The following is a 15,110-nucleotide window of genomic DNA, read 5'->3' on the forward strand; positions in this document are numbered from 1 at the left end:
CGGGAGATGCTGTGTTTACTGCATTTATCTTGAGTATCTCTCATTGTGCTCAATATGTAATTTGATGGTACATGTCTGATTTACCTTTTTTTTTTCTTTTTTTTCCCCCTGAGCAACCATTTTAAAGTAAGGATTTTGTAGCCTTCATCATCATGCAGATCAGAACTTACACTGTGGCCCTTTCCTGGTCCTGGTCTACGTAGAAAAAATCTTTTGATAAGATTCATGCTGTGTTGGCAGGGGCTTGTGCACTTCCATTGATACCTGTTTTGCTCACCAATAAATCCCAGGTTTGTGTTAGATGAACATCACCACCACTGGCTTTTCCACTTACAGCATTATCACATAATGCCTGGTTTCTGGCCATAGTCCTGAGCTCAACTGGCTAGAATTTCCAATGGACCAGCAGTCCATTCCCCTCTCCTAGCAGACCTGCTTGCTTTAAAGTAGTATTTCTTTGGCTGGAAGGCATGTATAAGCAGATGGTAAAGCTTATTCAGAAAATTGAGTTGGTTCTGGGACACGTTATGGTTCAGATGAGGAGGACCACAGTCCCTTAGGCAAGAAGAGGAAGATACTAAGCACCAGCCAAAGCCAATGTCTACCAGTGCCAGCAAAGGCAGYGGGTTGAGAAAAGGGAATGAAGCTCCAGTTAGTGCCTCTCTATGTCTTCTCCTCCTCTCAAGAGTTTTTTCTCTCTCAGCAAACAATCTTACCACTTCCATTTCAATCTACCAGCTTGCTGACAGAGCTTCTCTAGCTCTGCTAAGCAACATCTAACATATGGTAACAGTCAGGGGATACTTGCCTCCTTAAAAGCAGTTTCTGCTAAACAGCATTGCCTTTGCATCCTACAGGTGCCCAAAAGTATACTCAGTTCTTTRAGGAACAGGACAAAGTCTTTCCTAACTGCTTTGCAGATGCCAAAATGTAATTTTGTGAGGAAGAGGAGYAGACAAGAGGATGAATTCCTCAACGCTGTCCCTATAGATGTGGCAGTCAGAGAACAACATTCCTGGTGTGGAGTTTCTGACCTGGAATATGTGGCTACTGAGMACCGTTTTGATAATCTTCCTGATATTCTCAGAAATTTGATAGATTTTTTTWAATTACTTAATAAATTTCTGATAACTGAGTCCTCAAATTACAGCAAAATAAGAGTAAAGTCTTTTTAAGATTCTTAAAGATTTTACCCAGCATCTGACAAAGATGTAATTGCTTTCCTTCATTGAATGATTAACAAGATAAGAATAAGAGACATATCCTCTAGAAGGAAGAAATATTGGCATGTCTGTGATTCTAGGAGTATCTGAAAGCAAAGGAAGAAATAGAAGGAGGGAGAAAAGAGAGTAAGCTAGAAATTAGAGAATTTCAGCTGCATTAGTGAATTTCAGCTGCATTAGTGCAGATATTCTGTGTTTAGACTCTATTCCCCATTTTTATTCTTAAAAAAAAAACAAGCAAAAAAGCAAAGGAACCAGTTAGCTTAAACAAAATTTTATAATATTAAACTCAAAAGCAAAATGACCATTATTACACGTACATCAATAATTTAAAGTCCAGTGGCAGACAAAGTAAGTAGTATGTCTAAATATTAAATTTGGTAAGTGCATAAGAGTTTGCATACTATTACTGTACATCTTTACTTATTTTGCTTACCCCTTCTCCATGTAGACAACTTCTTACTATTATTCTTCCTAAGAAGCTGTTCAAAACACATTGCTAGTTRGTTCAGGTTTGATCCTCTGTTCATCATTAGATATTGGGCCTTATTAAAAGATGTTAAGAAAATTGCTTGGTTAGTAATTTTTTCAAAGCTTTAGAATATTCTGAAAATTGGCCATTGTCTTTACCTTCTTATTCTTCATTATTCTATTAAAAAAAATACTTCAACTATAGCGCAAAGAAGAAATTTGTATCTGTTTGCAGCTCTGCAATTGATTCGCCATGTGACTTGGAGGCATTTTTCTGACAATCTCACAGGAGTGAAATGGCATCTGAGTCAGCAAGCAGATCATTTTGGTGGAAATCTCTACCTGGAGAAGAAGCATGATGCAGGAATAAGCATGGATAACGACTTTGGCCATTGTTGTTTCTCTCCCCTAAGCAAAAAGAGGAAATTTGTTTGGGGTTTGTTTGTTTTTCCAAATCATGTTCTGCTCTTTTGATGTCAAGTGCTTTACAAATACTGAATATGATGATGCATTTCCAAAATAAGCAAGTAAATAAGCTTAGTAATGACAGTATTGCTGTAGTACACTATTTRTCTAGGCACGATATAGTTATGATAAAAGACAATGTTTGCCCTGCAAAACTGCAGGATTAAGGGATGGGAGACAGTACTGGTCAGCATGAAAAACACTTGTCTTGCCACACTAGTTGCCTAACCACAGACTAAATTGCTGCAGGCAATGCAGAAAAGGACAATTTTGAGGTGAGATGAGAGGGGAGATTAAAATTTAGCTTAGGGATGTCTGCAGGGAACTGCTTTCCTTGCACACAGCAGCATTAGTAAAATCCAAGGGAGTGAGTAATGCTGCCCCAATCCTGCCAGGTGTTGCAGATGTGGCTGGATCCTGCATAAAATGCTGGCGATGATGGAAGTCCTGTGTCTTCTGTAGCTAGGTGATTATTTTTGTATTAAGAGGACAATTCTGGGCAACGTGCTGTGGGTGGCCCTGCTTGAGCAGGGCRGGTTGGACTAAGACTGCAAAGGTCCCTTCCAGCCTCAGTCATCTGAGATTTTTGTCGCTCTGTGACTTCTCCGTTGGTGGTGTGAGTTGCTGCCTCTTAAGCTGCTGATCTCCCTTTCCTTATCTCTTTCYTGGCCGGTCTGTCTGGAGAAAGAGAGCAACAGCAGATTCAGCATAAGGATTCGCTCACATAGATCTCTCTTCTGTTTGTTGTTGCATTATTTACTAATAAGTTGGAATAACCAGCTTATGTGTATATGAGCAATTGTCTTTCATGTGGTTTCATGTGGCTGCCAGGCCACAAGAGGATTGACCTAAATACCTTTGTACTTTATCAGGAGTTAATAGTTTCTGCAATTCCTTACCACTTCCAGGTGTAGCACAACAGTTAAATTAAACCAAATTGTGGGTCTCATATAGGTCTGTAGGGAGCTCAAGAAATTACCTAGTCTTATCCACCTTTAAATTTTCTTGTAATGGTATGGATTTACAGCTATTTAGAAAACTTTTTTTTTTTTAACTATTTTTGTTGGTTATTGAAAATGTTACAGATAATTATATAAAATCACTGAGACGATTTCAGTAGACTAATATYGTCAGGGGTCAAAATATACAAGTTATTAAAGCTCTGTACTGCATACAATTGAAGAAAATGCTTTCCTATAAAGGACTGCAATAAGAGCTGTGAATGTCTTYTGTTATTTAGCTTTCTATTGTTCCATGCAGGCCTTGCTCAAGTAAAGACATACTATAAATTATGTCTTATAGGAATTCCTATATAGGAATTATAGGAGTGACTTGCTGCCTCAGTTGTGATGCTGTAAAATAGCTTGGTGGACATACTGATGGAGAGGGCAAATTAGTAACAGAAAAGGTCTCTTATTGTAGCCTGTTTACTTAATGTTCTCACCAGGCTGCACCATGAGAAACAAGGAGTAAAAGCTGAACAACAGAGACAAGAGCAGAATTTTAAAGTCTGATGAGATACAGATAATTTTCATTTTTTCATTTTTTCATTTTTTCATTTTTTCATTTTTTCATTTTTTCATTTTTTCATTTTTTCATTTTTTCATTTTTTCATTTTTTCATTTTTTTCATTTTTTTTTAGATTTCTATCAAGGGTCTGTGACTAATGCTTTGGAGCATGGATGTTTTTGAGAGACCCATTTTCTTAGGGAAAAAAATGTATCAGGGTTAAATACACTTTGAGATATTCAGCAGATAATCTTGAAAGCATATAGAGGGGTATATCTGACATCAGAGACAAATATTTCTGTACCAAATATGCTTTCCCTTCTTCCCATTTCACTTCCAGCTGCTATGCCTCATTCATCTCAGATGCAGCCCTTTTTACCTAGGTGGTAGCCACAGAAACAACCAACAAGATTTGGACATATTTGRCCCCTTTGATACTTCTTTTTTTACCCTCTGGTGGTAGCATTCCTCATATTTATGGTGTGAAAAAATGAGTAGCTTGAAGATAAAAACAAAAAAGGAAAAAAGAACCTTGTGACACTAGCCTCACCCACAGTTTTCAAAAGCACTGTATATATTTAGRATCTTTATTTTCCCAGTGACATTCACACAGGAGTCCTTATTGGTGTATATAAGTGTGCTTTTGTATCATTGTAAATGACTTAACTCTATTTTGTATTTTTTCATCTTCTTTTGCAGTGGAGTTTTTATACTGTGATTTGGCTTCCATGAAGTCTATACGGCAATTTGTGCAGCAGTTTAGAGCAAAGAATTGTCCACTCCATGTCTTGGTGAATAATGGTGAGTTCTGGGTTTTTTTTTTCTTCATATATCTGTAGATGAAGATGTTGGAAAACTGAACTCTTGCTTATTGCTTCCCATTTCAGAGAAATTATCTGAGCCATCCCCCAGCATGTAAGATTAGCATTAACAGAGAAGTCATTTTAAAAGTTAAATTTAATGAGTGACTGAGTGGACTGAGTGTGAGTTGAGTGGACCGGACACTTCAGTGCTAYCCCCTTTTTGTGCTGTTACCACAAATCTTTTTCATTTTTTTTAGTTTTATTTTAGCTCCCCAACACTAAAAATCACTCGCTAACCAAGAATGGGAGCATCTCTTAAAAAAAAAATCATGGATCATCATTTTAGAAAAACCTGTTCCTTCACCTCCCTCTACTTTCTCCTTATTATTATCCCTGCACAAACAAAGATGTTTACCATGGCATGGCTGTATGTTGGGCTGGACTAGGGGGATTTATTTAATCCAAGTGGAATGTAATCTAACCAATGACCCCGCTGGCCCAAGGCCGCTAGTGATGGGTTAGACCACAGCGTCACAGAAAAATTGTCCATAGAGCTATTCCCTCGATGGTGGGAGAACAAATTAAAAAGACAACATTTCTCTCACATTCGTACACTTGTCAAATGAGGCTTGTTGTTCTTAGGGGTTTAAACTTTTATTATTCACATACTTGCCATCTAATTATGTTTTAGAGCCATGATATTTTTGGAAAATGGCCTATATGGTAATTTTCCTCCACAAAGCCCCTCATGCTCTGTGTGCGCGTTCCTAARGGGGAATTTTCACTTGTGTATTTAACTAGGGGAAAACCCCCCCAGCAACAATTTAGACTTCTTTTTGAAGCATTAGGCTGTCATATGCTGATGTTCTCATTTTCCCAATTATTTGCATGTATTTTTACTAGGGCATCCCAAAGAACCCTTTCTCTTTCCCTGTGCACCTTCTCTCCCAATAAGAGCAAACGTCCTGCAAATAAATAATATTTCTATATTTGTTGATTCCTTGAAGAGCTCTTAGTAACATAAGCAAATATTGCAATAAAAAATCAAGAGTTTTTTATGTCCTAATTGATATGAAACATTCATGAAATATTTCATTAAATACTCGTTTTTATTTGGTTAGTCAAGTAGACCACCATTAATATTTTAATTGTGCAGTAATTAAAGCTATTGGATATTTAATCCTAGTTAAAAAAAATCTTTCTAGTTTCACATGTCTGTTTTTGAAGATACAAAGCTTGGCATCAACATGTTCTTATGGGAAGGTTGTTCACACATAGCTGTGCTTGGCTTGGCATCTTGATTTCTTTTTCTTTATTAAAGGAAGAAGCACAGCTYTGGTTACAGACCCAGCTCAAAATGTTACTTTAGGAAATAGATAGCAAGGAGCAGGTTTTTAAAGCTGTCATTTATTTTCTGATTGTTTACATGTGGGAAGCGGAGATATGCGTGCTACAACTAAGTACATCTGAATCAGGAAATAAAGTTATATGAGAAAAAAACTATTAGTWGCTTGATATGATATAAGACCAAAACCTCATTTGAGAGAGAAGTTTGAATCTAGTATTTGCCTGCATGAGTCTATATTTTCATGACTCACATGAGAGGGATTTGACTTCATCCATGCTGCATTACCAAATACTGACAATTGGCAAGATAAATCAGTTGTTTAAGAAAATCCTTTCAGAAACGACAATGTAATGAATGATTCAGCTCTCCTTTTATTGAAGTTGTGACAGAATCAGAGAAGTAAGTATACCCAAAGCTGCTGTAAAGACTTCCTTGTAGTAGGTAACTTTCTGACCTTTACCTGACAAGTCACCAGGCTCCACATCTAAAAGCTCTTTTGCTTTTTCCTTTGTCCATATTCTTTTCTTTTTTTTTATATAAATAATCTAGAGTATCTATTTTATTGATCATTCCTTAGTATATGTAGTAAAAGCGGTAGTGCTTTCTTGGTACAACTTATTTGATGAAGGAATAATGGCCTGATCCAAAAATCTTTGAACAGCTTCTACAAGCCTTGTTTAGTGAGGTTTAGGCTAACTGGGAGATAAAAAATCAAATTTGAGTGTGGACTACAAGGCTGTAGGGACTGCTCAGTCAAAAGCCTTGTGGCTGGCTTGTGGCCAGCTCTGCTGCCTCCACGAGCTGCTCCCTTACACRCAGGAGCAGGTCCCAAGAAGAGGACACTGCTTGCCGTGTTAAATGTTGTATGAGGATGAGCAGTTGAGCATGTTGTCACTGAGTGTGTATGCTCTCTGTCAGAAAATTTAATTGTCAATAGTGAAGCAATTTGTTAGATTCCTTGGAGGGTTATTTCTTATAATGATACACTTCCTTTCCTATGTCTCGACATACACCACCACAATAGTAAGTTTCTTAATATCACCTAATACTTTGTTATTTCTTACAAGTCTTGAAACTCTAAAGTTCTTGATATGAATCTAGAGATCCTGATATGGATAGGGTCTGTGATTTGTATTATAAAAAAATGGAGAAGAGCCTGCTGGTCGGACACTTGCAAAATGCATTTGTGGGGCCTMATGTGCTTTTAAGAGTCTGACACAAACTCTGATGAGGCTAATAGAAAGTCTCCATTAGGTTTTGGAAATAGGACTTTGTGTGGCSCATGATGGAAATAGGGCCCATGACTTCTGAATCAGACCATCAGGAACCTGAGTTTTTTCTCTTCATCTTCTTAGGACCAGGTACTTTATTATCAATGACTATAACCTCTTCTTACATTTCATGTAAAAGTTTTGTGCCAAGAACTATTGCATTTCATTTCTTTCTACAAGGTATTAATATTAATTAATTTCTTTCAATTAAAATCTTTTACATTGATTAATAAAATCCCATTATACATAACAATCTCTCTATAACTTATCTCTGTGAATTTGTGCACTGAATGTATATGAAGATCAGTGATATTTGATGTGACATGGAAAGTTTTAACATAATGCAGGGATATAAACCATGAAATTAGCATTGCAATATTATTGATGACAGTAGATATGGTGTGACTTGCCATGGCAGGTAAATAATCAAAGATCTATATCTGATTCAAGATACAAATAAAATACAAAAAAATACAAAATACAAAATAAAAATACAAAAGATACATTACAAATTCATCAAGTCCCAGGTCAAAGACAATGTAAAAAATTTGCTTTTGTTGCCCATATCTTGCCTGTTTTGGGGATCTAGTTGGAAGTTAATTTAATAACAAGCTCATTAGTTTCAAAATACTCTTCTGGAGCTAGACACACAGATTTTCAGGAAATTCAACAAGGTTTAGATATCTAGTTATTTTGTGTACTTTGAGAAATCTTATGTGAACATTTAGGACCTTCAAACTGCAGGTAAGTGCACTGGGGTCACCTCCTCTCTTTTTGTTATAATTGATTTTAGCATTTAGATTTAACTTTATAATTTTTAATTTGAAAGGAAAAAAGTGGTTGGAGACACATATGATTATAACTGACAAATGTAGGTCTGCTGTTCCATTATTAAGCTTCCTGCATCTGTAATGTACACTCTCAGTTTTTGATTTTTAAAATGAACAAAATATATTAAAGATTCAAATAAAGTATTCCATAGACATTTTGAAAAATATAATATGCGAGTAGTATAGAGTGGTGGGGAAACGCTTACGGCATGCAAAAATAATGAATTTCTGTGAAAAAGAAAGAAATTATCTAAACAGCCTGACTATAAACCAGAAAAAGGTGGTTACACTGCAAGCAGTTTAGAACACTTAAGTTGATGAAAGGTCAGAAAAATGTGTCTTAGGCAAATAATTTGATATTGAGTATCTTTTTTATTTTAACTTTTAAAAAGTACTGTACCTTTATACATTTGAAAAGTATTTAGTGTATTGTATCATCTACAGTAGCGTAATTATATAACAAATTCATAAAGATAGTATTCGTGTTGAGATGTATCCTAAGTCTACTATCTTCCTGAGATTGTGAAAGAAAGGCGTGGAGGAGGTGGGGCGAGAAGTAGAATAGCTACCCTGGACTTCAAGCGAGCCAACTTCGACCTCTTCAGGGAGCTCCTTGGAGCAGTCCCCTGGGTCAGGGTCCTAGAAGGAAAGGGGGTCCAGGAGAGCTGGCTGATATTCAAGCGCCACTTCCTCCAAGCTCAAGATCGGTGTATCCCCACAAAAAAGAAGTCGAGTAAGCGGGGCAGGAGACCTGTATGGATGGGTAAGGAATTACTGGACAAAGTGAGTGAGAAAAAAAGGGTGTACAGCTTGTGGAAGAAGGGACAGGCCACGTGGGAGGAATACAGGCACATYGTCAGAGAHTGCAGATGCGAAACGAGGAAGGCCAAAGCCCGGGTGGAATTAGAGTTGGCGAGGCAAGTCAGAGACAACAGGAAGGGTTTCTATAAGTATGTCAATAGCAAGAGGAAGACGAGGGAAAATGTTAAGTTCAGGAAGGGAGAATGCAGGGAGGAAGGGGACAGGCTGTTCTCACTGGTGGCCAGCGATAGGAYGAGGGGTAATGGCCACAAGCTGAAACACAAGAAGTTCCGTCTCCAGGTGAGGAGCAACTTCTTTACTGTTAGGGTGACAGAGCAGTGGAACAGGCTGCCCAGGGAGGTTGTGGAGTCTCCTACTCTGGAGGTCTTCAAAACCCGCCTGGATGCCACCCTGTGCCACATGCTGTAGGTGTGCCTGCTTGAGCAGGAAGGTTGGACTAGATGATCTGTAGAGGTCCCTTCCAACCTTAAATATTCTGAAATATTCTGAAACACGGAGGCCATGAGCTGTAGTTACTGTTTCACGTTGAAGGGCTTTTTTTTTTAACTTGAAATTACTCATTTTCTTTTGCACACTAGAAACATTGCTAAATATATTTTAAATATATTTCTCCTTACATGATTTTGCAATAATTAATGATCTTAAACCCATCAGAGCTAACAGTAAAATCACAGCACCCTTAGGTGTAATAGAGTATCTACAAATACCAAATCTTGTCTAGTTCACTAAAAATGAAACACCAACTTACCTCCTCTGTTATAGGTCATAGAATGATTTGTTCTTTTGGCTACAGCTTAGGAAAGGAGGGTGAGATAACTACAAAGACCTTTGGTATATTCCTTGGAATGCTTGCACACACACACACACACACACACACAAAAAAAAAAAAATAGTTTAGGAGACTTCAGTGTATCATTAGCCCATTGTAGGTGGATTGCAGTTAATGTATTTCAGACTCAAATCTATATAAACCATTTACAAATCAATAATTCAAAACTGCTGCCTGATTCAGAGGTTCATCTTGCTTATTGTGTAGGTCATCTGAGAAATCTCAGTCTCTTGATAAAGTGAATGAGTTTCTAAAAGCTTTCCTGTTTGGTTCTCATGGTACAATTAAAGCTATATCAGAAGTTAGACTTGTGATATATATACATATATATTCCTTTATGATACCTATACACAGTTCAGCCATGAGCAATCCAGGCGTAATCCTTTGCACAGATACAAGTGGTGTCTTGGACGCTGTCACAGTTGATCACATTCAATTCAATTCTTTTTTTTTTTTTTTTTTTTTTTTTTTTTTTTTTTTTTTTTTGTTTTTTTGCAGGCTAAACCTTATGAAGAAATACGAGATATAATGGGTGGGAATAAGTGGATGTATCAAATACAAACAGCTTTATACCTATGTACCCATTCATAACTATCATTGATTAGTTAGTTTAATTGTGGCATGTTATTGTAGTAGGATCCAGAAAAGATCCCATCCCATTGCCTAAGACTAGATGAAGCACCCTCCTCTATAACAGCTACAGTCTTGACAGACTATAAAATTAAACAGGCAAACTTAAAAGTGAAAATTCAGTGGAGAATTATAGTGAGGAGGGTTGCAGTTGACTCCTGGGGAACTGGAGTTTCACAAATGCTTTTTTCTCTTGTCATAGAGGAAAGTTTTGGTGAACTTAGAAAGTGACATCTCTTGAATTGATTACCACATCATCTTCCATCTTTACACTTTCCTGAAGACAAGTTATAGCAGGTTGTAGGCAGAGTTGAAATGGAAGAGGTCTAGGGGGAGAGGGAGAAAGAGAAAAAGGGGCATATAGAAGGGCAGAGAGTCCTTGTGTGTAAATGGGYGATAGACAATAGATGTCATGGGAGCTCTGAGCATCGCAGAGTGGGAAAAGGCAATTTACAGGGGCTTTAAAATGGATATGCTATGAACAATGGGCAAAAGGGCACCTGCATGTAATATCCATGTATTCAAAAATTAAGAGATACTCTCAGGTCAGATTTTTCTGCAGAAGCCTGCTATATGCCAGATGTCATTTAGCCAAACGTTTCAGATGTTATTTTTCTAAGAGAGGTAACTGTAAATTAGAGGGAGATTTGCTAACCACACACTGCGCGTTGGAAGTGTCACGTCCCTTTGGTGCAGGCAATGGGGTGCGTTTGTCAGACATAGCATCACAGGGTATTGCTTAGATAAATAACCCAGTTCATTCAGAGCCGTAGAGTACAGCACAGTCCCAGTACTGCCTTAGTGCCCACATTTTTAGCAGCAGCCAGCATCCAGAGCTTTTATTATAAATGAATAGCATCGTTGTCTGCTGGCATGATATCTATATGCTATTTAAAGAAAACAGGTTTTTTTATAAAATAAAATACTAAATGTTAGAAGAGCAACTTTAGGCTAGTTTGGAYTGTCAAACCACAAGGATTTCATTCATGAAAATCCTGACTTTTTTTCGATACTATCTTTGTCTTTCTAATTATTTTCAAAGCTTTTTCTCTGCTTATGTTATCAAATATTTTATGAAATAGGAAATATCTCAGGCTCCATATGCTTCAGTTTTTTGACTCCCTTGCTTTTATGTGCTAAATGGGAATTTTTTATCAGTGGAAGACAGATACAAAATTCAGCTATTGATGGATTAGGAAAACCAACCTGTTCTACTGAAGTACAGGACATTTTGCCACTGGCTTTTCTCAGAGGCAGGAATGAGCCATGGTTTGTTCTCTCATAATCCTCTCATAGGTTTTATTTATTTATTTATTTATTTATTTATGTTAACATTGGAAAACAAGCTATTTTATTTCTAGAAGAACTTCCTATTGAATGGAAAAGCCAAGACTGACTTTCCTGTTATCTGATTGCAAGTGTGATAACTCATGGCTATGCCTAATTTAAACAACAGAAAAAGGCAGACCATAATTTTAGATTTTTTTTTTTTTTGCTTGCAAGACTCAATTATGAATTCTGATTTACTATAGCATAAAAATAAAATCTCAATTATGGATCATATTTTATTCTTTTAACTAGCATGTTTTCCAGTGAGTTAGCCAATGCTTTATGTACTCACTGTGTAGCGGTATGAGATTGAATCAGAAAATCAGGAATACTTTCAAGGAAGCATTTGCAACCTTTTCAGATCTGTGCTGAACCTGCCAAGATTTGATTGTTTTCTGCTCTTGAATGTAGATTGTCTGGATTTTTTTCTATTCTTTTAAACTGCTGATAAACTTAAAACTTGCCTTCACTGGAAAGGTGCATTGTTTTATCTCTGTTGTCTCAGCTAGTACAGTCCACTTCTCCCTTGTAGGCATTATAGGCTGATCTGAGACAACTAGCAATAGACACGACTCAATTTTCAGTTCTTTGCTAGTTAGCCAAACTTTTAATGTTTGGAGTAAAGATTTTCATATCAAATATCTGCCTTAGGCTAATTTATTTTTATTCAATTTTTGTAATGCCAGCCAAAAGAGTAAAGAGTTTCCAAGTATGATAAGAAAAATATCTGTTTTTTTTTTTTTTAATTTATTAGGATGTCAAAAATGATACTGAATTTCTTTTTAAAACGAAATTTGGCATCATCATATTTTGCAATGCACTTAAATGTTAACAAATGAATTCCTATCAGAAGTGGATGAACATTTGCCACCTGTAGAACCTTCTCATTCTGGGTCAAGTCTGAAGCATTGTATTTATAATCTTTAATAATGAAAGATTTTGCCCGTCCCAGAGACSTCCTAACTTGGGACTATGCAAATCTTTCCCCTGGAATCCCAACCCTCGGCTGCTGCAGGGAACAGCGTGTGCAGGGAAAGGCAGCGGTCCCATCACCTTGGCCATTCTCCTGTGCTCCTCTCRACTATCTCTGAGTTGTGGGGGAGATGAGCACCATGTCTTGCCTAAGGTCCCTCCAAGCAGCCAGGGAGTTGGCTCCTCTCCCACCTCTGTGCCTGGTTTACGTCCTGTGAAAAATAGACCAGGACAGACCAGACTGGGTATCTAGTGGTGGATGGGAGGCGATCTACATCTGGGATGTCATTTCAGGACTCTCAGGACCACTGCTTGTGGCTGGTGACCGTGTCTCACTGGATGCATTAAGTCTTGCATTTTTAGACCTACGGACAAAGCCTGTAGTCTGTAGGATGAAGAAGTGTRCTCTCATTGCAGCTATTGTCCCAACAGCAAAGCCTGCAAGAGGGAATCCGATAGATTTGTACAAGGAGTCCATGTGGGCAGAATTGAAATGGAAAAGAAGCAACTGGGAATTAGAGGGTTTAGAGCTTTCAAACTGGGGATCACAAAGGAGACAACAGAAGATTGATTATGCTGGAAATGCAGGATAAATTCTTACTCAATATCATGAAATTCATAGGATAGAGCAAATATGAGGGGAGAGAGCTGAGATGGGTAGTGGGAATGAAGGGCAGTGTTATACATGTCTGAACTGTGGGTGAGGTCTCTGTCTGAGTTTGTGAAGCATTACACACCAAAGAATGCAGATTGTCTTGAGGAGTGGATTCGCTGCTGTGCACAGCCTGAACCAGCCTTTGGTTGCAGCTAGGGAATTCTTGGCACAGCAAACCTGTGTGTGGGTTTGCTAATGTTTGGCAGTGAGAGAAATTGTTCCCTTCAGAGGGGACATAATGAGAATCTCTCTCTTGCACAACCTCCAATTTTGACAGAACTCATGGAAATTAAATGTTTGAAGCTGAGCAAGGGGGCCGTAGRCTGTTGCTCGTGGTCCCAGAGCTGGTGCAAATCACGGCACTGTGAGAAAGGGTGTCTGAAAAGCCAAGGAAGGGTGAGACAGGCATGTGACCAGCAGATCCCAGCAGGATACAGCCGGAGATCTCATGAGATACTGGCATGAAGGAGCTGGGGCGGTTGGGCAAGAAAGCTAAGGACAAGGAGCTTGCTGTTCATAGGGTGGCAGATGTAACTGGTACCCGTGTGTGGGGCCAAACCTCTCCCCTCCTTCCCCGACAGGGGTTGTTCTCTAGGTCTCCTGCTCCAGGGGYAGGGGTCGGAGAGGGGGCGGCTCCCAGGTGAGGCCGGGCTGGGGAGAGGTGCCATGGCCTTGGCTCCGGCAGGGCCGTGTGGCTYTCAGGGAGCCAGCACTGAAACGGGAGCGTGTGGGGCACAGCCCCCTTGGCACGAGTTGGTGGCAACTGGCCCAGCCCTGGAACAGAGATCTGGGCAGAGGCACCTGGAAGAAGATTTTTCTGGGAAGAGGCAGGAGAATCCAAGGTTGGGTGCCAGTATTTCCCTGCTTGTGAGAACAGGTCATGAAACCTGATTTTGTGGTGTCTGGTCCCCCTCAGTGAAGGGCCACACGCTGGAGAACGTCCTGCTTCTTCTCAGGCAGCCAGACTCATAGCAGATGTCCTGAGGTGTCCAAGCAACTGATGTGGCTTCCAGGTGCTGCCACTATGACACACAACAAAGTTTCTTGCTTTTCTTTTGCCTCCCCTCCTCCCCTTACTGCTTTAGGAAATTACATATACATATATACATATATACAGAGCACTGTAAGAAATTAAGAACTTCAAGAATTAGTGCTACCTACATAAGTCCCTCTGGGGACATAGGAAATAGGACTGTATCATTAGAGACCTAGAACAAGCTTAATCTGTTTTTAACTGTTTGATTGCTTGTCTTTTCAGCTTTGAGGTATTATTAATCTAAGTTTCCTTGTATGCTTGTGTCTATGCTTGCAGTGGTTTTCTTGGATCCAAGCAGAGGTCCAGAAGCAGCACAGTTCTCTGAATATAGCTGTGCAAGTATATGTGCTTCACAGTGACCTTACAACAGTAAGTTCACCCCTCTGCAGATCAAGGAAGATGTATGCACACTCCTCTATAGTTGCCCTTATTTAGGAGAAAAATGGGTTATGCTGTTACACAGCTACATAGATCCATTGTTAGATCTTTTTGTCGGCGCATGTGTGTGCAGAGCAGAGCTATTTTGGAACTCATTAAGTGAAGTGGGTTGCCCTGTATGTCTGCATTCTTGAGGAATAAAATCCCTGCTGCTAAGTGAATTGACTACACCAATACAAAACTTGCCTCTCAAAAATGCTTTGTGCTTTCGTTAGAATAACCCTTTCTCTCTTCTTTATCCCTTAGGGAACTTTTTGGTGCAATAGCTACCTCTTACTTGTGAATACCAAGCATTAGGTGAATGTGCTTACATAGGTTCATCTCCTGCACTGGAGGCATTACAGGTAGAGGTATGCAACTGACCTCTTGTGTTGACTGTGCAGCATTTAGCTTGCCAGAAGTCAAAATATTTGTCTCTGAACCCTGTTCCACRAGCCTGCCTGGGAAGGAAGACATTTTGATCTACATGTACAAGGGAC

General features: G+C 38.8%; 1 protein-coding gene across 1 annotated transcript in view; it reads left to right on the forward strand.

Moving 5' to 3' along the window:
- The window catches only part of DHRSX (dehydrogenase/reductase X-linked), a 135,450-nt gene that overhangs the window by 69,567 nt on the left and 50,773 nt on the right, over positions 1–15,110 (forward strand). Inside the window, exon 4 of the mRNA XM_026035363.1 lies at positions 4,368–4,469. Coding sequence (XP_025891148.1) covers positions 4,368–4,469 — 102 coding nt within the window. The remainder of the gene's footprint in view (positions 1–4,367; positions 4,470–15,110) is intronic.

Source organism: Nothoprocta perdicaria, unplaced genomic scaffold (assembly GCF_003342845.1).
Source record: "Nothoprocta perdicaria isolate Ctin4 unplaced genomic scaffold, notPer1 scaffold_159, whole genome shotgun sequence".
NCBI classification, from domain to species: Eukaryota; Metazoa; Chordata; class Aves; order Tinamiformes; family Tinamidae; genus Nothoprocta; species Nothoprocta perdicaria.